Raw genomic sequence first — 26,226 nt, 5'->3', positions numbered from 1 at the left:
CTTGTAACCTTTATGAAATGCTTGCTTGCTATTGCTCGCGACTTCGTGTGCGTTTGATTTTGTTTTTGATGTGGCGTTCAATTTAGTTGTAGTTCTAAAAAAAATTAAAGTATGCAGTATCGCTAAGCCTTAAATGAGGGGTTTGCTGCTGTCCGCTGAGGAGTTCTGTCCTCTATCTCCGGCCACATTCAGATCTACACAAAATTTGGACAAAATAAAACACATATTATAACCTCTATAGTACAAAAATAATTATTTAAATCGGTTATAATTAGTCGGAGTTATGGTGCAAAATCGTCAAACACTTTCATCCCCTCTCCCAAAGGAAACGAGCTTAATAAGAAGTATCCTATATTACTTCTAACACTGCCAAGAATATGTGTACAAAGTTTCATGAGGATCGGTTATGTAGTTTTTGCGTGAAAGCGTAACAAACAAACTTACATTGACATTTATAATATTAGTAGGGAGTAGGGATAGGGATCTAATGCAACCATTCTTAAGACATTATTGAATAAAAATTCCTATAAACTTCTCAATCTTAATTCAAAGATAAGAAAAGATATTACGCTTATGATAACTTCAGTGAATTATGTCCATAAAATACCGTTCCCACAAAATTATAACACAAACAATGTGAAGTAAACTTTATACTAAATCAATACGTGGGTGTGAAATGTGAATTTAATATTGTTATTGAAAATGTTATCGCGTTTAATATTATTTCAAAATACATCTCCGGCAATTATCACCACTTAAGTACGTGGATTTAAGAATCGATAGTAATCGATCGGACGTTTACAAAGATAATATTGACGTATTAACACTGGGAGATACGTACGTATAATGCACCTTACACTCCATTCTAAAAATAAACTCAACTCAACGAGTTTTAGAAAGCTTTTGTGTTAATTAAGTTCTGTAGAGGCTCGTTTATAGCTGTTTTCGAAGTTAAATTGCCCACCTTGTATAACGATAATCGCTAACAGGTGTTCTATTTTCGTCTAGATATCTAAAGGAAAGTACGATCTTATTGACTTTTATTTTCTTCTAGACCATCCTTTTGATATAAAAATTTAGCTCCTAAATTTACCTTTGAGGGCGATTCAATAATTTTGAAATCATTCCATTTACAAATCTTATGTTAACAATCGTTTATCTTATAATCTTCCATTTCATATATTCATTATCATCATCATATAAATCAAATACCGGCCCACTACAGTGCCCGGGTCTCCTCCCACAGTGAGAAGGAGTTAAGGCCGTAGTCCACCACGCTGACCCAGTGCATATACCTTTGAAAAAATTATGTCGAACTCTCAGGCATGCAGGTTTCCTCACGATGATTTCCTTCAGCGTTGAAGCAAGTAGCTTACAGCAATTAAAATATAATTGCTTAAAAATTTCATATATTAGGTACATCTTAAGTACTTGGGTGGTTCTTCAAGAATTGTCGCTTTTGAATCTGTTGTAGATGTGTTTACATTATATTAAGTTGGTAAAGTAACGATTTTAAATAGTGTCACATCTTGAATTGTCATAATTTGATTTTTTATTATACAGCACCATAGGGAGCTAAAATTCTTCGCCATCTTTTCAGGATGCTTAAGGGAAGACGTAGTACCTAGTCGTTGTAGTTTTAGTGGAACATTTAAGAAGAAACAATTTATTGCACGTACAATATACAGGAAAAGAAACAGTAAGGAGTATACAGAACACAATGTAGACATGCATAGGCGGCCTTATTGCTGCAAGCAATCTCTCACAGGCAACCTTTGGAGATAGCTTACAGCAAGAGAGCGGGATAGTGCCAAGAGTGTTGATAGATATACATAAATACCAAGATGTAAAGATACAAATATATAGATAATTTAAATAAATATACGTAATATATAAATATAAAATATACATAATATATATAAATATATAACTAGATTTTAATACATAATTTAAAACAAAGAAATAAAAGGAATGAGTTTTACAAGTAGATCAAGTGATGACTTAATTGTTAAACCAGAAATCCCGGAGGAACCGCTGGGTTTTCTGGGATAAAAATATATGTATTATATAAATTTTCTGGGATAGCCAAAATTTCTAGATAGTTAGTAAAAGGGGCAATGCTGCCAGCATCTTAGGAACTGTACCTCGCTGCGGTGGTTTCGAAGACGTTTTAGATTTTATTTAGTTTTAATTTTTTTATTTTAGGTTATATTTATAAAACAATTATTTTAAAGAATAAATAAATGCTATTTTTAGTAACCTAAAAATCAAGTTTTTTTGGTTGCTTAGGGCGTGAAGGAAGGACAAAAAAACAAACACACTTTCACATTTATGATATTAGTAAGGATTACAAATTGGAAAAATGTAACGTCTGGGTAAATAGAGTAAGTTTAACATATATATGAGGGCGACAGTTCGAGGCAAGCACTTACGACACAACAATATTCGTACTTTCATCAGTTCACATCGTGACGAACTAGTTTATGAGGTAACGTTCAATAGGTTCCGATGTACCTACATGATCTCTTTTTGTATTCATACTTCAACGTGATGTCGGAACGTGATCAATATACTTCTTACGTACCTACCAACTTGATGGACATCTGAATCAAGGGGTTTATATTTGGAAGCTCGTGTATGCATACCGAGGAATCTTTTGACATCACTTTCCGAGAATCGCAGTTTGCTGTATTGATGACACCGGAATGTTTTCTTTAGGAAATGCATACGTGTTAGTTTTAGCACTTAGGTAGGTACCTACTCTCAGGTTGCCAAACATGGATTCCCTTCCTCAGTTTTCCTTATTTCCTTCGTGCCTCCAGATAGCTCTCAATCTGAGTGATTTCTTCTCTTCTATTTCCTGATATATTCACTTTTTCATATATTCACTTTTTCCCTTTTTAGAATTGTAAATATTCCTTTTTCAAAATGACCTGCTGTTTTTTTAAATAAGTTTCTGTAAGCTAATATTGTAGGCGAGGTTGCCAGTAATCGAATGGGAATTAAAATTGTATTCTTTTTTAATTTGATCTCGTTGTTACTAGATATTTTAGATGTCCGAGCTGTCTATAAGTATAAGTTTAAAGAATTCAACTCAGTTTTCTAAATTACCATTTCAGTACTTGTTTAATGGAATAATTAAATTACCTCGACTAGAAACTGAACATTAAAAAATCCACGGGTGAATATATAGGCGCACGCTTGTCACAGGAGCGTGTCGCGAGGTATCTGCGTTATTTATTGTCTCGGTTCGCCCAGACACGATAGCGGCCCAGTAGATGTACCTCATACCTAGGCTTATATCTTTGTTTAGTACAGACCACAGGTAGTCAGTTTCTCGGAAGGCTCGTGTCTAAAGTATTTGTTGAGTTAGGTTATTTTGCATAAGGAATATCTAACGAAGGCATATTACCTATAGATTTTGCTTTAATTGTTGATCTTACGAAAAACTACAACAGATAGTGGTTTTCCATGTCTGACATCAAAAAAGTCACAGGGAGTGACTTTTTCAATGTCGCTGAACGCCAGCTACACTAGACCCTGGTATTTGGAACTTCCTATAAGTCAAAGTCAAATATTTCTTTATTCAAATAGGCACATAGATGGCACTTTTGATGCGTTATTATATACAAAATGTGTACATAGCAGTAAATTAAAATTCCTATGTCCAGCGATGAAATTGGAAGACCCAAAACATTACTTAAACTAAGGTGGTGTGTTGTCTCATAAAGTAGGTTTACTTTTATTTTCAAAAACCTAATCGAAGTCGTTTGTTCACAGCTGCACATCCCGTTACGCCGGCGAGTTCTGTCAACACCTGAATCCTTGTCACAGCGAGTCAAGCCCACGATGTCAAAATGGCGGCTCCTGTAGGGTCAGACCTGGGGCTGGAGGCGGCCCGCCATCCTTCGCTTGCGACTGCCCTCTCGGATTCAGTGCATCCTTGTGCGAGATCAGAGTACCAGCCGCTTGCGATTCCGCGCCTTGCCTGAACGGAGCAACTTGTCGGCTTACCTCATTGGACACCTTTGAATGCGATTGCCCTCCGGGGTATACAGGTAAGCTTAAGTTAGTGCAGCCGTTATAGTTAAGTAAAATTTATTGTATCCCTGTGCAAGTTTATAAACTTATCTTACGATAAGGCACAGGCAACAGGTTAGCCCCTAACCATCTTTGACTTTATCACCACTTAATTTCACCACTTTTGCAGTGAATGACTAACTTGTAGTGCAATATAAAAGATACAGTTAAGCCTTAGATATTGTCGTCCTAACCAAATAGCGTTTGTTGTGTTCTTGTACAAGATGACTATGTTGCACAAGGTTACAAACGTACATCTTACTGCTTAAATGATTGGTCAAATATTAATGCGATTGCTTCCCAGAGTAAACAGGTAAGCCTTAGTTAGTGTAGCGGTAATAGTTGAGTAAAATTGATTTAAGGATATCCTTGTGCAAAATGAGTACGTTTCACAAGCAAAAAGGTAAGCAAGGTACCTCTTATTTATTTATTTTTTAATTAACAGATTTTATATATATACAGTCAAACCTGGATAAGCGAGAGTTCAAGGGATCTCATTCTCGCTTATAAAGATTTCTCACTAACCCGAGTTTCTCGCTAATGCAGGTACATGGGTAGCGTTTCTCTCTTATAGAGGTACGCAGCAATAACAAGACATATTCATGCACGATGTAATTTTATTTTATTTAGAACTTAATTACATTTTAAAAAATCCGTGAATTTCGTTTGGGTTTCTGTTTTTGTATTTTGAATGTTTTTCTCTAACTCATAAATTTTGTCGAATATTGCTTGCTCGACTGTCGCTTAGGTATAGAGGTATAGATAAGTAACAGTCTCACTTACGGAGGTCCGTGAGGGAAAAACGACTCTCTCTTACAAAGGTTTCTGTTTCTCGCTAATAGAGGTTTTGGGAGCTTAAAATCACGGGTCCTGGCTATTACTTACTCTCACTTATAGAGTTTTCTCACTTATCCAGTTCTCACTTACCCAGGTTTGACTGTATATATATATCTGTCAGTCAGTCAGAATATTTTTACAAATAATATACGTAAATACTTATAATATACATATAAACACCCATATATTGCTTAAATCATTGGTCAAATATTTAATGCGATTGCTTACCAGGGTGAACAGGTAAGCCTTAGTTAGTGTAGCGGTAATAGTTGAGTAAAATTGATTGTAAGATATCCTTGTGCAAGATGAGTATGTTACAAAAGGTTCCTAACCTTTGAATGCGACTGCCTCCCAGGGTACTTTGTCGGTAGGAAGGTAACGGCCGAAGCCGAAACTAAACAATATTAAAGGAATTTTAAGGAATACATTAAAGTCTGAAAGAACTGTCATACAATGAGATAAGATCTATGGTTAGGCGCTAACTTTTTGCTGGTAAAGAAATCTTTGATCAAAGGGCTCTGTGTCCATATAAAATACTTACCAGGCTTTATTATAACATTGTAATTTAAACGGAATAATGCACCTTTTCAAACTGGGCTCGTATGAAGCCTAAGGTATAAGAAGGTCTATGGTACTAAAGCCCTGAAGGTGGTATACGCCGGTAAGCAATACCAATAAATCTTTATATGACAGCATAATGGTGTTCTGGTTTGAAATATGACCGCCTTTATTAATCTTTAATACTAGATAGTTATCGGATGATTCCTTATTAGATTAGGGTTGTCAATTTTAAAAAATATTTTTACTTTCACAATGGCTAGGTTTTTTGTTGTATGTACTAAATCAGTAAATAGTCAAACATCAAGAGTTCCCTCCTGTAAGTTAAAAAAAAAGTCTGTAAATCTGGTCTGTAAAGTTTATTTTTTTGATATATAGACAAGTGAGTGATAATGATTGACTTGATGGCAAGTGATGATGCAGCCTAAGATGTGGGGCGCTTGCCTAGAATATGTCTAGTCACTCTTGATTTGAAGGTACCCAGATAATATGGAAGTCGGGAGATTGGAGGGCATTCCAAGCCTTTGACCAGATGGTATTTCAACAACGTAAAAGTGCAGATTCTTTCTGTGCCTCGCAGTTCGATGATAGAAAGGAGATGGTTCAAATCGAATAGCACTCTCCGCGAGATGTATCTTGTAGAATACAGCGAGGCAGGCAGGCGAGACCTTGCAGTCTTCTGACTACAAGGTCTTTGCCAATGAGTGTCCTAGCACGACGAATTGCATCTTTGTTTATCGAAATATTAGTGTAACAGGATATAATTGGTCGTGTCAGAATATATTAGCTCACAGTTATGGCTAATAGATAATATAGATTCAAAGTTTTGAGTCACTAATAATGAGAGAGAACTTATTTACTATTTAAATAATAATAAATTAAATAAAAAACATTGTTTGCGTTAAAACAAATGCTCGAATAAATGATGCTTTTCATAGACGTACCTACTATATATATGCATTGTAAACAGAAACAATGCAAAATACAACCAGATAAGGAGTATAATACAGTAATTTCGTCGAGATAAAAGTTTTAAAAGTGTCTGGATGGCTGTCCTTTTATGGATTCGGAAAAAGAAAGAAAACAATATATTTTATAATCATGCATCATAATGTTGTTTGAAACTATTGAACATTTGATTGGTGTCGAACACCCTGTATCTAATGCTCATAAGATAATTTCCATATACGGTGAATGACTGTCCGTAGCAATGCAGCAGGTGTTTGTTGAACCTATACAAGTGTATGAGATATGAATAAATCGCGGAACCTATGCTATTTACGACATTAATTAGGCTTTATTGCACTTTGTTCCTTGGGAAGATATGTTATAATGTAGGTACGTACTTTATAATAATATGATTAAATAACGTTAAGTACAGTGAGAGCTTTTTACTAAGGCATGATTGAATACCGAACTTTTATTTTTCCCCACAGAAAAAAATCATAGAGCCAGTTTGAAAAAGGTTATAATTTGGCAGCGGCAGTCTTACTGCTACATAGCGATTTCTTCCAGGCGATCATAGGCTATAGAAGAAACGTAGTTGATGCGCAATCATTACTTATTTACATAAAACTAAAGTAATATATGTACGACAATACAGACATCGCAATCTAATTAATTTTAAAATTAATTTTGAAATTATTTGTAAACGTTGTGAAAACCTGTAATAAGCTGTACATTCACTTAGCTCACAGCGTAAAAACTTGGACAAGAAAAAAATTATTAGCGGTTGGTTTTCCTAAATAAATAAGTAAATAAATCTAGCCGAAATTAAGCTTGTGTTATGTGTGCTAGGATGACTGATGAATAATTTTTATTAATTTATATATAATATTAATAATATACATAAATACTTGTTATATATAGATAAAAACACCGAGCACTGAAAAAACACTCATGTTAAGCGCACAATATTTTTTCCAGTTGTGGGAATCGAACTCACAACATTTACTAAAAAAAGAAATAATTGCTCCTTCATTTAGCTCATTCCAAATTTTTTATTACCATTAAAAAAGTCTAAATCTGTCTGTTTATACAAATTATCAAACACTTTTGGAATTTAATTATATTAATCACAAAGAAAAAAGAAAAATTAGACGTATTAGTAGCCTGTTGTACTTAACAAAAGGAAAGACTAAGCTGAAATGAAAAATTTTGACAATGGATAATTTATTATTATAGCAATATGGAGGCCACGGTTTGAATTTAAACATTTAACTAAAGTCTGTCTTAATAATATAAATATTGAAAAGAATTTTTTTTTTCTTAATTTAAGTGAATAACTTGAAGGTATTATTAAACCTAAACAATTACGATATGATGAAACAAGAAACGATAGTTTTTGAAAGTTGTCTTAACTATTAACATTTCATTTCAATTTAACCTTTTAATAGCTTGCTGACATAAACGTCTTTAACACCTATTACGATCCAGTAGAGTTTATAATCAACAATATAGTTTTGAGCTTACAAGAATTTGGTTTTTCTGCTAATAGACGCACCAACTTAGTCAGTCCCTTAAAGATAATTTAGGTCTGAGTGAATTTGTACTTATTACAAACATTTAAAACAGGCTTCAAGATTTTTTATGAAATGATATTGACAAAGAACAATTTCGAAACAATATTTAGATTTAATTCTAGTGCCTACTATAACATTTATTTCTACTTATAGCTAACATTACTTTTTAATGTGTTTGACCCGACTCTGCAAAGCACAAAACTCTAGACCAATTCTCAAAATCAAAGGAGCTAAAGGCTATATAACTGCGTTCTTGAAGTATGCGAAGAACTCTTTCTGTTTAAGTTGAGATATAAGTCATTCATGTTGGCTTCAACCAAGTTATATCGTCTGTTAAAAGCATTACAAGCGCAATTATGTTATCAAACGAAACGATGCCGGTGGGTCTTGTGTTTTTGTAACCTGTGCAATTAAAAATACTTGTACAGCTTTCAGTTTTTTTCTCGGCATTTAAGAGATTGATTAAATCCAAAGTGCCAGATAAATTGAATAATAATACCAGACAATTAATAAAAATACAGATTTACTGTAATTAATAATTGGTTAGCCTGGCCAGCCAGGTATACCATTTAATTAAACATAATTCGACTTTTTATACCATTGCTGAACCGATCGTAGATAATTTTATCCAGGATTCAAGTTTACTCCATCCTGGATAATATATTCGGCATACTTTAAATTATTATGATTCCTTATATCTTGTAACGTCAAGCAACAAGTGCACAAGCTCAAAATCAAGCGCATCAACTATTTGATTATATTTCATGATGAATTGGATCTTGACATTCATGTTTTGACTTTCAATCATATTTGTTGTTATCCCACTGTCGGAAGTTGTAGGAAAGAAACTCACACAAGTTTTACCTACAATATGAAGACTTCCAAGACAAATAGTTTTTTTAGTTTATAATACCATCCTGCAGTGTTTTAATTCACAAAATAACACAACAGCTAATACAAAGTAAATAAATAAAAGAAATAGAAAAAATACGACAAAGTTCTTCAAGGGATCTCCTCTAGACAACCCAGAGTGATAACTGTAGTAATAGAAAACAGGATAATGCGACAGGTAAATCAGCCAATAATACTTCAATATACATAACATGTGTACAAAAGTACATCTAAACTCTACAGCATATTTGGTAAATAGAACTCTTCTAAACATAGTGTTTGTCAGATCTATAAAAATAAGGGCCGAGCCGGCTTCTAGTCGCTAGCGATTCGGACACATCGGCGTCTGTACCTTTCTCTATTGTTTTATTCAACATACTGACCAATGATAGATTGTGAGGCCCTTTCGGAAAGATTTACCAACCGACTAGCTTGGCTTCTATCTCTGATCGAGGTGGATGATCTCAAAGTCTATTGTTTTAAATAAACATACCAAATAGCTGGTCTCTTACATCTTACATTAATCTTATTTGTGGAACCTAACGTATGGACTCAATTCAGTTCTTTCAAGCGATTGAGAGATCTTCGCTCGCGCTGCTTGATTAAATCAGAAAAGAGGAGGTCCATAGAAGAAGCACAGTTAGTTACCGCTATAGCTCGAGTCGCGAAGCTGTGCTGTACAATGGGCAGGGCAAATAATTCAGAAATCGATGGATGCTCGGGTGTCAAGATGCTAGAACCATGAGCCACAACAGTAATCGAAGCATTGTTAGCCCCCAATTAGGTCAGATGACATCAAAATAGTGACATGATGCTGCTGAACGCAAGCAGCATAAGACCGTAAGTAATGATGATTCCAATTGTCCAGAGGACACCATAAGTTGTGGTCTCACTCACTGGAGACTCAGAAAAGGTGCTAGTTGCACGTCCGGTTCACCAAACTCCTGATTACTTCGAGGCTTAGACCATTTCGCAGCAGCAAAGCTGTCGCGCTGGCTCACACCCTTAGTAACCACTCTGGCTAGCAGTTCCGTACCAACGAGCAACCGAAGCAACTTTATTATGAGTCACCAAGAGACCCGACTCGTCTGAGCAAATTGTCTCACACAGGAAATACGAAATAAGAAGTAGAAAGTGAAGCAATTTATGTTTCCTCTTTCGCAACAATTTACTACTGTATGGCGACATGTCATTGCCAATAAATTGATATTAAAGTCACCGAGGTAGCTTCTGTGTATCCAAACGGTCTGATAAAAAATCTTTAATCCCTTAGCAAAAGTGTCGCTAAGTAACGAACAAAAAAACAACATAAATAGTTATCTCATAAGATTAACTTCCTGGTTAGCTAAGATTTTCAAATTAATGACTTAAACACTCCGTGCAAATTTACTTCATATTTCGATTGATCACTATCTTCTCGTATCAAATCACAATCCGTTAGTTTTAATATTAAACTTTCTTTCAATTTAACTTTAAACACATTTCATTCTCGTTACAAACATGATAATATATGCCTCGCAATTTTTGGCTAATGTCAATAATGTAATTACTACGAATCAGCTAACGGGGTAGTAATATTTATCTAGATTGTATTTGAGACAAATTTGATGAATAGATCTAAAACCGAACCGACCGGTCCAATTATTTATGGCAAAAAATTCTGAGAAAGATTACGTGCAGATTAATCTTTCTTAATTCTTTCATTTTTGGTACATGGCTGAAAAAAGGCGAATTTTAGTCATTTTAGATATTCAGTTTTTCTAAAGTTATAAGCTTTTTAAGAAAAATAAATGATTGCGACATATATACACTAAATAACGATTGCTCTAGAGACATTATCCAGTGAGGAAATAGAGGGATTTGTATGGATAATTCAACTTATACTATCCTTTTAAGTGGTTTAATGTCGTATAAGTTGAACTACAATACAAAGAAGTATGCACAAGAATCAAAACTGTGAGCATAACAGCAATTGAGCGTGTTCCACCAATCAAACTAAATTCCTGATGTCGTTTAGCGCAAGTCGATTAGTCAGCTAAGCATTCCAATTATCTGATGACGAATTTGGTGCGAGCGCATAACGCATTCATTTAAATCGTCCATTCGATTCAAATGCCTAAGTCGTAACTTATCGATTGACTAATGAATGATTTAAGAAAAAAATATGGACTGTTAAAAGTGGTAGGTCCTTCTCACGTTTAGTGCCGAACGAATTATAATTCTTATTAAATAGGTTTTAAATCTTTTAAATCGATTAAGACTTTAAGTATATCCCTCTGCTCCACGAAGTAGGCAACGATAATGCAGTTAAGTACATTGATCTAATAACAATACTTATTTTTCAATGAAACCAAAATCAGGTGTTAATCTTAAACGTAAGAAAAAACAATTAGTGATCGAAAGTAATTTTATTATTTTAGCGATTGAAATTTAAAAAATGGGGAAAAAAATGATATAAAATAAAATTCATCTTTAGTTATATTGTCTTGTATTTTAATGGATTTTGCACATTGCCTGAATTAAAAAATTAACGGAGTTAAATAATGACAAAAATTTAAATAATTTATCAGTTCAGTTTGTTTAATTAGTTTATAACTTATACAGAAAGGGAAAACCATTAAAACAGTAATCAAATAAAAGTACTCGTTGAAACTGCCGCATGTTTCACAGTTAATTGGTTTTTTAATGAAAAACAGATCAAATACGGCCCTTCATAATAAAAGCTTCGAAAATACGCTTCTTGTAATCAAAAGTTCAAGACCAGTGACATAGCCCCTAATGAGTAGCACAAGGATCCGGTTGGGATCAAAGCTGACAAAGTAATCATGCCTAATAAATTTCTTAAGACTAATAAATACTGTGTTTTACTCGGTACTTTGTTCAGTAGTAAATGCGATGGACTTTTAGATATGGATGATCGATGTTCCTTAGACAAAATTACACGGAACATTAAATAATGATTTAGAAATTGAGTTTTCAGTTTCCTTCTAAATAAAAGATACGTCGTACGTAAGAATGTTACGTCATCAAATTTGAGTTTAGTATAACAAGTAGGGTTAAATACAGAAAATGAGCTAGTGAAATGGAACATTATAACCAATAATGACTATTAAAAGTTATGCATTCACAATATTAATTAATTTTGCATAAAAGACGTGTTTATAGATTAACTACAATGTATGAGAAAATCAAAACAGATATTAGATGTTCACAGATAAACTTGTACACCAATAGATATCCTATCATAAGGTTCCCTAACATATATGCGTGACTATTAGTTAAACCGATCAGTAGATGGATGTCATCAGTGGGTGTATCAGCCACCGTAGCTGAAAATACAGAAGAATCAAATTAAAAAACCTTTTGCAACTACCGACCTTCGACCTATTTGCACTATCTAGATTCTGCTTGATTTAAAACCAATTAAAAGTTGCAAGTATTTTTTCAATGACAGTAAACGGTAGATATTTATCAATATCCAAAAATTCACTAAAGAAATCAACAGTATAGACAACTGTTGTCATTAAGTAGCCGATAACTATAATTTATTCCACTTTTATTGATTTTCTTAACAATTTGACCTCCACAAGTATTCCGTTAGGCTTGTTAACTATGATTATATATTTTCAAAAACGAGTTTATCTCAAATTCATATCTATTTAACATGACAAGTTATATTTTCGATCATAAAATGTAATCGTTATTGACTGAATCTACTTATTGAATATTGAACACGCTGCTTTCATTTTAATAAACGTTTAATACGAAAGTAAGATTAACAAGATCAAATAGATAAGACTTTACTCATTGACAATGAAACCTTTACATCCCAAAAGTTAAGCGCGAGAAAATGCAGAACAGTTTCTTTTTAAGTATTTTCATAAATCCTTGAGGAGTAATAATTTAAGTTATCTAAATTACTATTTTGCTCCTTTCTACAGCATCGGCGCAAAAAGTTGTAACATAAAATTAAGTGTTCTACAAATATCGTCTGTATCAAAAATAGAGACCATTTTAAATGTGGCTTTTTCATTAGAAGGAATAATCGTTATTTAGCTATTTTTCATGACTATTTTCTTAACTGGTGTAGAAGTTTTAGTCATTCAATCGCTATTCATGTTATGTCTTCTTGTGTAAGGGCAATTATGGCTTTACGATTAAATGTGCGAGCTGGCTATATCATGTTTTCTCTTATCTCTATAAAGTCTCAATATTTTGACATTCTAAAGAAGAAGACGAAAAATTGCGTCACTATGCAATCGCTTTACAGCTTTTATTAGTTGGAGGGTAAATAATTCCATTAATACTGCAATAATTTTATGGTTAACTATAGTGCTGAAAGCGCAAAATATTGGGTATTTGGCGGACTGTCGGGCTAGCAACAGAATTTTCGAGTTTGTTTTCATTTATATGTTTTGTATAACATAAAAATCCAGGGGGCGCTTCGGAAGTTTGTTTTTGTTGTGGGTTTTTGAATATATCCATTTTGTAACGTGTTTCTACCGAGCCGCATGTCATAAAATTAATTATTCAGCAAAAAACGTGTAGATCCTTCTGACTTTGATGTCCTAATGAGCTATTTGGGTTTTAATTGATGGTCAATAACTGGATGCTGCTAATTAAGAAGTATCTGTGAATCTATTTCACACAATATCACCGGTTAATTAGGTTTGAATTTCAAATCATGAGAAAATACTTTGATGCCGATCCAGATGTTTTTGTGATCTATGGACGTGAATGTAAAATTTGATTAGCATATATTTAGTTAGTCTTTTTGTCTTTTAACTAATGATATTTCAAGTTATATATTTTAATTAAATTGGAAACCAGGATCATTTAACGTCTTGCAACATTTGCCGTTTGATTTACTCAAGATGCTGTTAAATCAGCCCTATTATTATATAGCACATTTTAAATGAAAATGGACCGTAACAATAAGAAAATTAGAAGAGAAATAAACTCCTTGTGCAGTTTATTACGCTACATAAAATCATTATAATCATTCAAGGGGAATTCAAAATTAACGAATGAAATATTGTCTCGCAACAATTTCAAAGTTTATATAAAACGTAAGCTAGAAAAAATCTATTATAATATAAAAGAATACTTAAAAGATAAAAAATCTTGCTCTTACTTCATAGCTAAATATTAATTGACTTTGAGATGGTGATAACAAAAAGAAAATGCCCGGCTGTTTGTTGTGGGCTCTTCTTAGGGCCCTCGTATCTTTAGGTTTAAGGTGTTGGTGAACGAATTTATCACAATTATGTTAACATATATGTATGAAAGCTTCATAAGTGCATGTGCCTACATAAACTTGAATTTCAATAAAACCTCGTCTAGAGTTCAAGGTCACTGAACTTAACAATTTTTGGCCGCAGAGAAACTGTTTGATAACGCTACTGTAGCCCTTAACGCTAGGCCCAGCCTGTTTCCTGATTTAAAAGTAACTTTTTAAGAATGTTATCTATGTACCTAATTTAAAATTAAAACTATCTCCTTGTCAACAGGCGAAGAATGCTCCCACGAAGACCACTGCGCATCCCAACCCTGCAGGAACGGAGGTCGTTGCGTTGCAGACAATACAACGACGGCCGGATACTCTTGCGCCTGTCCACCCGGCTTCACCGGCGCGCGATGTACTGAGGACGTGTTCGAATGCTCGAGCGGCTCCGGCCCATGTCACCACGGGAGGTGTTTCAACACCCACGGGTCTTACACCTGTGTGTGTGAGCCGGGGTATACAGGCAGGGATTGTGACACGGAGTATGTCCCATGTGAACCTTCACCGTGTCTGCATGGCGGGAGGTGTACGCAGTTGGATCAGCTACGATACGAGTGTGATTGTCCTACCGGTAAGTGAATAATTGGGATGTTTTTTATTGCAATTTTCTTTTCTACTAAGTACTTTAGCCCTTGACGAGAATCTTACCTGCTGCTAAATGATGGTTACAAAATGCAGTCTTAGATGGTAAATGGCATTTAAATTCAAAAATTGATCGAACCATAGGACTTAAAACCACAGCTCAACGGTGATAGCTTAGGCATGTTCATCTAACTTTTCGAAGTTAACGCAAGTAACGCCTGCTTCTATCAAACATGTAATGTTATTATTTGGTACAAAAATATTATACGGTTCTTCAGGAGTCCAACTTGATATAAGCCAATATTGATTATTTCTAAATAGGTTGACATTTTAAACATATAAAAATCCGTCTCATATAAATAAAATCACTCAAAATATTATGACATGGTCGCGGTTCCATACCTATCTCGAATCTCGTATTATCTCTTTAACCATTCGTCTAAATTATAAGCAGCAAAAGGGAAAAGTCTTTTGTTTTAAATACTTGAGAAGATAAGTTTACTTATTTGGATAAGTATTCATAACTTTTGATAATATGGCCAATAAACATCACCAATAATGTGGCTTTATATTAAAGAAAGAATGTTTAAAATCCGTTAAGGAGATCCAGAGCTTACTCCCGCGAGTGTCACAAACTCACAAACTTTACCTCTTTATTATATGAGTATAAATTATAAGTATTTATGTACATTATTCATAAAAATATTTATCACTCATCTTAGTACCCATAATACAAGCTACGCTTATCTTGGGTTTAGATGGCGATGTGTGTATTGTCGTAGTTTATTTATTTATTATTTAAATAATAAACTTTACGGAGTACCTTTTATATATGCCATTGATATTATATATCTGCTAACACAAATACGGTCAGTAGTTTAACAGGCACGCGGTCAATTATGTGCTTAACTTAACATAACCGTTAAATTACTTATCAGGTTGACGAAATGGTGTCGATACATTGGACAATTTCCCTTACAAAGTCACAGTTTCTATATCCACTGCTATATAAAGACTTGTGTGTCTTTTTATGGCGGATAACTATTTGAAGTATCTAAATCTAAAACAAGTTAATTTAGCAAGGGCCACCTCTCGTAACAGATCTACCCAAAGGCTTCCTTGCTACATCATTAACGCGCAGTTTAACGGGCTATGGGATTTAAGGGACCTATTTGGTTCCATAGAGTCCAGTTATGGGATCGTTTGCGTTTCACAACTTTTAAAGTTCACTTTCCCAAACGGTCCCCGAAATTTACGTTGGATTGTTGGTTCCTTAAAAATATTTTACCAGTCAAAATACAAAAGAAATATTCCTTCGTTAGAATAATAAATAAATACGTATTTTTTCGTCCATTATCATCATTTCCCATGTAAGTTCATTATATCATTAACCTACTCTATCACTAGTACTAACCGCACCTAAATTCTGTGCTTTAGCAATTATTTCCACACCTGTCTTTGGTTCGATTCCTGACCTCTGACACGGAGGCTGGAGTCATTTACTTTGGTATCTCGATGTTATCAGCAGGTGTTATTGCTGTTTAATTTCGGAAATTAGCGGTTTTGTTAAACTGATTTATTTTAATGGTGTTTTCTTGCTCGTAAATTATTAAGGTGATACGTGGTAATATTTTTCTGGTTTATTATCTGTAGGTATTTGATAATTTGAATAAATCACGAGCATATTAACCTGTGGAAGTCCACATGTATGTCTTTTATAGGGGTTTGAAATCCCACGATCCCACCAGCGGCGCTCTGAACTTCGTTTGATATTGTCTGCCCAATTAGCGGGCGGTCTGCTAGCGCTGGTTACACCTTAGCAAGGTCGCCATTTTAGCACCTTGCGAAAATTAATTTAACTTCATAAACGGATAAAGCACGGTAGTAAATAATAAATAAATAAATAAATATACTACGACAATACACACAAAGCCATCTAGCCCCAAAGTAAGCGTAGCTTGTGTTATGGGTACTAAGATAGCTGATGAATATACTTTTTTTTTTATGAATGAAATACACATAAATACTTATAATATACAGATAAACACCCAGACACTGAAAAACATTCATGTTCATCACACAAACATTTTCCAGTTGTGGGAATCGAACCCACGACCTTGGACTCAGAAAGCAGGGTCGCTGCGCACTGCGCCACTAGGCCGGTAGTGGGTTTACACTCAAATATCCCTGTGCCCAGTAGTGGGAATGCCGCACTACTGTTAATCCTGACGATTTATTTTAAAAAATACGGAACACGGCATTAAAAACCGAAATAGTGGCTAAATTGTGTTTTTATATCCGTGACAGTGTTTTTATAATACGAAACAAGACAATAACTTCTGAAATAGTTACTAAATTTTGTTTTCATATCCGTGATAGTTTTTGTGTGTAAGCTAGACGTAATTCCATAACCGAGTACGCATTTATATTTGACAACACACGCCATCTAGCCCCAAAGTAAGTGTAGCTTGTGTTATGCGTTCTAGGATGACTGATGAATATTTTTATAAATAACTAGCGTACCCAGCCCGCTTCGCCGGGCTAGATTTTGCTTTATTTTATTTAAACAATAAACTTACATCATTAAATTTATAATTTAAGTCTCATAATATATTAAATAATTTATTTCTCTCCGTATTCATTCTCTTCTATTCTCTTCTCGAGCGGTTGAAGATCATTATCTACACATGTACACCCAACAATAGAATATCATCATAGTAAATAAAAGATGTATTTGACTGTTCCAAATTAGGAGTGCTCCGATCGTCACCAAACTTTACAGGATTACTCGCCAGGTCAATCCGGGGATTCCTTGAAAGTTTCATTGAAATCGGTCCAGCCGTTTCGGAGCCTATACGAAACATACCCACACACTTTCTCTTTTATATGTAAATATTTTAAACTAAGATGTTCGTGGTTAATCAACATTTCTTAATTTGCATGGATAGTGGTCCCGTCTTGACCACGATCCATGCAACTGGGTCGAAATATCGACAAATTCAAAATATTATCGTGGTATGTACCCGTTGATCTATTCTTAAGAAATATACATAAATACTTTATATACAGATGAACACCCAGCCACCGAAAAACGTTGAATCACACTAACATTTTCGAGTTGCGGGAATCGAACCCACAGCTTTGGACTCAGAAAGCAGGGGGCTTCCCACTGTGCCAATCAGCCGTCTAGTAGATAATTAAACACAATGATAAACTGATTATGTTTACGAGATCACACAGTTTCCAACTACTATAATACCAACCTAATTAATTTGCCGGAGTCCAGCACTTTTGCTAAAGTTCACGCTAGTTTCTCCCACATAATTTAGCGCTTAGCTATTTCGCAACACACAATCAAAGACTATTTGTTCAGATAACCCGAAAACGTTATGTAAATCGACCGGCCGATCGACCTCGATAGAGCTGTATGAAATAGAGTGCAAAAATTGCATACTATGAAATGAAATTTATAATTTTTATTCGTTGGATAGAAGCAGGCTTTACTTTGCGGAATTCCGTGATATATTATTAAAATTAAGCTAAATTGAGGTTAATAGATGTTGACTTTACAATGAATACCTAATTTTTAATGACTTAAATTTTTTTTATTGTAACGTGAACATCTCCTGAGGATGCTCCGGTTTCGGAGCGAAACGTGCGTAGAGGGTACATTGCCGAAGATCTTTTTGGTGTGGAGTATAAGGATTTAAGTAATTATAAATTGCACTATACTGATTCTCCTGCTTTCGCGGAGTATAGCACATCAAGCTTAATTTTCATAATCTTATTAGTGTTTTTACCTACACTTGGGGGATTAACAATTTTTATAAATTTAAAATGCATATAAAAATTTTCAGGACTGACAGGATTTGAACCTGCGACTCTCTGGCAATCGCGGCCTGAGCAGTAGCTAAGCAGCTATTCATAAAAACATTCAACAGTCATCTAAGTACCCATAACATATTAAGCTACGCATACTTTGGGGCTAGATGGCGATGTGTGTATTATCTGTAATATATTTATTTTTATTTTCATGATAAAATTTAAAAAGTTTAAAGTTCCTTAAAAAGTTAAAAAAAACCAGAAACCAGAGCATCTTCAGGAGATGTTGACTTTATAATGAATAATTGTTAATAACACCACCTGAAGATCTACGAGAAGATAACATCTCCTGGAGATGCTCCGGTTTCGGAGCGAAACGTGCGTAGAGGGTACATTGCCGAAGATCTGTTTCTGCAGAGTAGCTTAATTGGGAAAGCGCTCAGGCGCATAAGCATTTTTATATGCATTTTAAATTAATAAAAATGAATTTTACAGTCTAAAAGCTGACGGTCTCATAGCTATTAAGCATTTAAGACTAGGAATCGCGAAGTGTTGGATTCTATATCACGGTCAGTCGGAAAATTGTTCGCTTTTAATTATCTTTGAAGTATTAATAGTGCCTTTGGTGACAGAGCTCGTCCGGGGAAGTACCTACTACCATCCTGCTTATTTCTGCCGCTAAATAGCATTGTTCTAGTATGAAGATACCCTTCTGTCGGTGTAATTACAGACACATGAGGCTTAACACCTACGCCTCAGGTTGGTGGACTCAGCAGCGTGGTGAGTTTTTAAGCTGTAAGCTTCCTCCCTCCTATGAGATCAATGGATGGGCCATGATAATGACTGAGAATATTATGTAGTCAGACGTTGGCGGGAACTTGCAATTTATTGGACAGAAAACCCTGTAACCTAACTAACTTCAAGGACAAAACAAACTCATACAGATAAAATAAAGAAACTTTTTGTTGTTGCGTGTGTTCAAAAAAAAAGATTCCACAAAAAAAAACATATATCCAGACTCCTTTACTTATTTTGACATCCAACTGATATTTACTACTGACTTAGACCTCTAGTCCGTTAATTCGAATGAGAACGCATGAGAAACGTTCCAACAATAGAGAAAAATATGCGTTGCGTGTCTACAAGTTGGTAAGTTACTCTGTGGTTTAGCCCGGGGCGGCCACGACACGGTCTGTTCGAAAGCGCACTATAAAATATAAGCTGACTATAAATAACAATATTTATGTATTGGCCAAGACTCAGCCAAGCAACTGACACTGCTAATCTTGTTTTTAGGGATATAATTTCACATGCCATAGCCATTTTACTCACCGATGTATAAATGTAACATTGCTAATAGGCATTTTTTTAAATTGTTTGACTAAAAGCTTCTTAACTTAACTAGGGAACCGGTTGTCCTTTTTGAAACACGAAAATTGTGGTCTAAATCGGTGGTAAAATAGTTTTTTAAACCAGCTGTGTTTACCAGTTTCTTCGCCAATGACAATAGAGACACTTAAAACTATTAAGTATCTGTTGGTTTCCCTCAAACCTGATGATACACCTCTTTGCATTCGTGTTTTACGGTTGTCTGAAATACTCCAAGAAAAAGGAGGATTATTTGCGTTTGAATAACGAATGCTAACTTTCGTAATTTTTTTTTTATAATTTGGTATATTTCAAAAATGCACAAGTTACCTGTCATCCGTGAAAATAAATAAAGTGAATGTCGAATTGAAATAAATAATTAGTCTATTTTCATTCGACAGACAGAACGGCGGTCTGCACTCTGCCTTTATGTAATAGTAACTATTTTATGTAGGTACATATAGTCTATTTTTCTGTAGCTGCACGGAAAAATTGCCCGGTAGGATCGTGTAGGCAGCGTTTGCTAAGCTCATAAATCTTTCTTATTGAAAAAATAAACAATAAAACCTTTTAGTCTTTATTTAAAAAATATGCAAAGTCTCAGCTTGGCAACAATCAGTGTGCTAAACTTGTTTTTTTTTTATTGGAGAAAGATAAATAACATAAGTGAGAGGAGACAGTGTTATTATATGTGTCCTTGAAATTATTTAAAACCAAAAACCATTAGAATACCCACATTAAAGAAGTTTGTCAGATAGGTCAATGGACGTATTTTGTAGATTTAGGCTTCCATACTAAAGCGAAACTATTAAATTTTAAAAGCTCTTTATAAGTATAACTATTTAACTCCTACAAATAAATTGTATACAGAGACGAAAATTCTTAATATTAATCAATTGTACGCATTAAAAACCGGCACCTTAATAAGAAAAATAAGCACAGATAATATACTCACACAATTATGATTTCAAACAAAAACATACGCAAACTGTCTAAGAAAACGTAAAACTAAATTTTTACTATCTAAAACCAGAACCAATTATGGATCGAAAAGCATACTGTGTGAGGGAGTGCTGTTGTACAATAATTTACCTAAGATAATCGTTAACACTAAAAGTTTACCAATATTCCAAAAACTTGTTATTGAACATGTACAAAATACCGTTCCGTTAAGTTAATGTGACCTCTTTCTTATAAAACGATTTGTATTATCGCTCGCTAACTTTTTCTTTAACCACTGGCAAAAATGTTTACTTTTAAATAATATGGTACAAAGCACTTTGTGATTTTGTATCTACTCATTTTAAAGTATTCTCGATGCAAGTGAAGTTTTTGAGAAATAAATGTCTTTAAGCCGAAACTACATTCCTAGGTCTTACGACAGCACAGTAAGTACCTGCACACAGTTTGACATTATAATTATTTATCGAAATACTACCAACACTCGTATTATAAATGCGAAAGTTTTTATGGACGGAAGCTTGTTAATCTTTCACGCAAAAACTACTTAACCAAATTGGCTGAATTTTGGCACGGAGATAGATTATACCCTGGTTTAACACATTTTTATCCCGGGAACATTTACGGTTCCCGCAGGATTCATGAAAAACACAAAAAAACGCGTACGCAGCCGCGGTCTATATAATATAATTGAAATTTAGGAATGTAGCGTCTATTTACGCTATTAAATCATAAAATAGATATGAATAAACTGTTTTATGGTAGTTTTTACCCCTAATCACGGAATTACGAACATACAGAGCCTTCACACCCACGGAATATTATTGTTTTGCGTGAATTTTACGATAAAAGCTTAGAACATTAGAGGTAAAATAATTTCTGTCAACTGCTAAATGGAAAGTTACTAAACGCTTATTCGAGATACTCTACAAAATTAGAGTGGTTCTTAATTCTTAAATATTAATCGTGTACATGGTTTCTGGATAATCTTAATTCTGTGCCCTAATCGTTTTCTGCGCAACTTAGTACCGGAACGCTAAATTACTTGATGGCACGTCTTTGTCGGTAGGGTAGTATCTAGCCACAGCCTAAGAGTCTCCCACCGCTTTTAAATATCACTTCGTTTTAACGGTGTGGGGAAACGTCGTAAGGATACTTGCAAGCCTGAATGTTCTCAAAGGCTTTGGAGTTATCCAATGTGCATTTGGGTTAAAATTAATAGACTTAACCATAGATGACTTTGAGTATACAAACCCGAAATATACGTAGTATTTTCTTTTTCGGTGTTTTATTTTAGTTAGTTCGCAAAGGAGTCGGGTTGGTCTAAGAAGGTTTATTATTATTTTTCAACACTCTGTAGTCATCCGGTAAACCAGAAACCGGACACTTTTTCTGCTAGATTTCGTATGTGGCCGCATATCTAGTACATAATTAATCGAAGATACGTTAAAGAGATTTCACGGTTCACATCTAGAACAATACGTAATATACTGAAATCGGTCTCATTACAAAACGGACCTAATGAACCTCACATCTCGCTTGAAGAATTACGTAACCGACATTTACCTTGCTAAATCGAGGATGCATAAGACAATAATTTCTCACCACTCTTACGCACGCCATTATGCACCTTACACTATTTGTTTTAAAGTCTTTAATTTAGGGTGTACATGAATTACTTGAACCCAAATTATAACGATTTTCTTAAATTATACGGCTAATGAATTTGATGAGGCGTTTAGCTACCTTTGCACTGCGTATTGCAGAACCTAAATGTTGTGCCAAAGTTTGATTAGACTTCGTTGCTGCAGACACAGTTTATTTCTTTAGCAACATATTACATATTTGACGGAGCGGAAACTGCGTTATCCTAGTAATAGACAACATTCTTAAAAAAAATTGTGTACTCATAAATTATGTAAGTTTAGATATTTTCATTTCCGCCAGTATAAACTAGTGGGTAGAAAGAGGACTGAAAAGAAGGTAACGAAAAAAGCACTCCTTTCATTGACCTTTTACTGGTAAAGGTTTCGTCGGTATTAAGTTAGCTGATTTAACTACTTGAATAACTACTACGGGCCGAGTTCGAATCGGACGGTGAAGGAAAACATCGTGAGAAAACCTGCATGCCTAAGAGTTCTCCATAGTGTGCTCAAAAGCGTGTGGATTCCACCAATCTGCACGGCGCAGAGCGTAGTGGACTACGGCACGCATTCTGTTAAATTTGGGGAAGACCAAGGGTGCAAAACAGGATACTTTTGATCTCGAGATGGGTGACGGTTCCCGCAGGGTCGTTAAAATATCGAATAAAACGCGAACGAAGACGCGGGCAACAGCTAGTATGTTAAATATATGTGTTTTTTTCCTGTTACAAATTCGTAAATGAGGACTTTGACCCCGACAAGACAAACGAATGCTATGTGATCAGCAGATGCTTAGGAATTATTAAAAAGCAACTTCAGGGCTGTCACGTTTTTTTACTACCACTATAACTTGTTACGAGTGTCAACCCTACCAAGGGTTGACACCTATTTTATTATTTCGTGATCCCACTATTAAGAGCTTTAAGAGTTTGTCTATTGATTAAATGAGAATATACGCTGAAAAAATGGTTTTAAATGGTTAAATGGTTATAATTTAAGAATATTAAGAAAAATTCTCAAAAAAGAACCGACTGTTAAACAACTAAAAACCAAGAAAAAATATTTTTAAATAGTTGCCAAGTAAAATGTAATGCATTTTATTTAGTAGTAATTTACTAATTTTACAATAAAAAAAATATTAGTCGACCTGTCGAATTGAGATTTTTTTAAGTCGGTTAAAAATTGAAATATTTCTGGCAACAGATCCCAGTTTATTCCCTGACAGAAATATTTACCTAATTGATGAAGTTACTGTGTAACGAAAATAATCGAAAGACATTTTTTTCTTTTTCGTCAACTCCTATAGTGTATACTTTCTTTATAATGATTCCGCAACATCGCTACAGATCAGTTTAAAAAGCAAACCATCAAATAAACCCAGCAAAAAGTTAATAGAAAGATACGCTCCATAAGAAATAACAGTTTCATCAAAATTAATTGAAACATTCAGCTACAATTTAATAACCACTTAAAAATACAAGTTGTACAGCCCTACAACCAGTGTAAAAATAGAGTCACAGCTTCCGTGTATTAATTATATCCACATATGTATGGGAAAGAAGGGCGTACAAACTCTCACACATAGTATGTTAATGGTATTGTCAAAACAATTTCCAATCACACTTCTGAACACAAAGTTTTTAATTTCTTCGCCTGTGCTTATTTCGGTGTCTTAGAAATTTTCCTGGAAGCAAAATTAGCCTATGTTATTCTCTGTCCATTAAACTAACTCTATGCCAAAAATCACGTAGATTGCTCGCTTAGTTAGGGCGTGAAAAAAACACAAACAAACATACTTTCTTTTTTATAATATTTGCTTACTGTTGTCCTTCGTGCGCGTTTATTACATTTCTTTACAAATCTATTGGAAACTGTTCGTATTCCTGGTATAAAGAAGTAGCCTATGAGGCTATGTTCCGTGATTTTAACTAACTTTATGCCAAATGTGTAATCAGTTACGATGAAGATGATAAATCAATCTTAATAAGTCATATAATCTACCAACCTAAAATTAAAATTTCCTATAACACAGGTTCCAAATCAACTGTCCCTAAGCTAGGTAGCTTAGGGACATTTGATTTCTGTATATCCGTGTTAATTATAACATTAATATAAGTTATACCTATTGTGCAGATGTAATGTAAATTGTACGTATGTTTTATTGAACAATAAACAAATATTATTATTATTATTAAATAAAAAAATTAAACCTTATTCCTAAATTAAAAATTTATGTTATCTTTGTAAAGAAAATTGTGAAAAAATCTGTTTTTATTAAAGCCATTTTTATCCATGTAACGCATGCACGTACTAAGATGACTGACTCTTCAGCTTATGAAAAAATGTGTACTCATCAAGATAACGCTAAGGCTATTTGAATTATTATATATTATACCAAATAGGAGTCAGTTTTTGAATAAATAATGTATTGACTTTAACTTTACTTTTAAAGACTTAACAGTCTTAACAAAATTTTATATGCAACTTAACGTGTTGGTTAAACTCCATTGTAGGTACGTAATCGACTTAAAGTAATCTAAGCTATACGAGATAGATTCACTCTATTTTCAATGATAACTTCTTATTTATAAGAATTATAACAGCGTGCACTATTTGTCGGTTGTATTGTAAATTATTTGAACCAGTGGGCAAGCAATGTTTATATAATGTTTTTCATTTCACTTCTAATCCACTCTTGGGATGATATTGAGTTGTCGCAACGTAATCTTGGGAGTAATTTTGTGGGACAATGTTTTGATAATGTGTAATTTGTATGTTATTATTGCTATTGACGATAATTTCACTATATCACGGTTATTTTGTTAGTAATTTGTTACTTATTAGTTTTACATTAACTCCGGGTGATAAGTTCATAAAGTAAATAACGTATTAACGTCCAACTGCGTGAATATCCAAGCGAGAAGATTGACTTTCGTGGGAAAGTGGATGTGAGATAACCTACCTACCATTTACTTCGATGCTTTAAACCTCTTTTAAAATTATTGTACCCTGGTATTTAGTGACCTATTTACAACAACAAATCTTTTGCTTTGCTTAAGCCCCTTTGAGCCAAGTTTGTGATTGGATGGGTTGACTAATCTTTCCTTCGTGGCTCGGAGACGAAGTTAAATCGTTCTGTTCAATTACTAGCACGTAATATTAATTATCAGAGTACCGAGTTTGTTTCCTAAACCCACCTCCCCGTATTGGAGCAGTGCGACGGTTCTCACCTCAATATCCAATTCTCCAGTCAGAGCGAAGGCTTTTTCCCGTTACACCGTTGCTGCGTGAAAGAAAGGCAAACCCTAACGCGGTTATAAAAATTGTAGATATAACTTTTAAAATATAACACTTATAAAAACGCTTAGGGATTTACTTTAAATAAAAAGGTAAAGAATTGAGACTCACAACATTTCCGAATCGCTAAAAGGCCCAGCCTAATCCAGTTTCCAACTTTAGCATAATGAGCTAACGATGTTAGCATAATATACTGATACTAATGACCTGCCGTTAATATGAATATTACAAAACAATTTGGAGCAGATGTCCATGAGAGTAGAGGAGACAATGAACTCATTTTATAATCGAGCTACATTTTGACCGCTGCTTTGCTCACGATAACTTTGAATTTAATATTCATTACAAAACTATTTTAAACAATCATTATATATCAGGGATA

The 26,226-nt window shown here is 34.2% G+C and overlaps 1 protein-coding gene across 2 annotated transcripts in view; it reads left to right on the top strand.

Moving 5' to 3' along the window:
• Positions 1–26,226, top strand: part of LOC120637694 (neurogenic locus Notch protein) — a 192,642-nt gene that overhangs the window by 126,415 nt on the left and 40,001 nt on the right. For both annotated transcript variants that reach the window (XM_039909646.1, XM_039909645.1), the window contains exons 3-4: positions 3,781–4,058; positions 14,399–14,743. In XM_039909646.1, coding sequence (XP_039765580.1) covers positions 3,781–4,058; positions 14,399–14,743 — 623 coding nt within the window. The remainder of the gene's footprint in view (positions 1–3,780; positions 4,059–14,398; positions 14,744–26,226) is intronic.

The sequence above is a fragment of the Pararge aegeria genome, chromosome 4, assembly GCF_905163445.1.
Source record: "Pararge aegeria chromosome 4, ilParAegt1.1, whole genome shotgun sequence".
Taxonomy (NCBI): Eukaryota; Metazoa; Arthropoda; class Insecta; order Lepidoptera; family Nymphalidae; genus Pararge; species Pararge aegeria.
The sequence above is the reverse complement of the archived record's forward strand: the minus strand, read 5'-3'. Positions and strand labels throughout refer to the sequence as shown.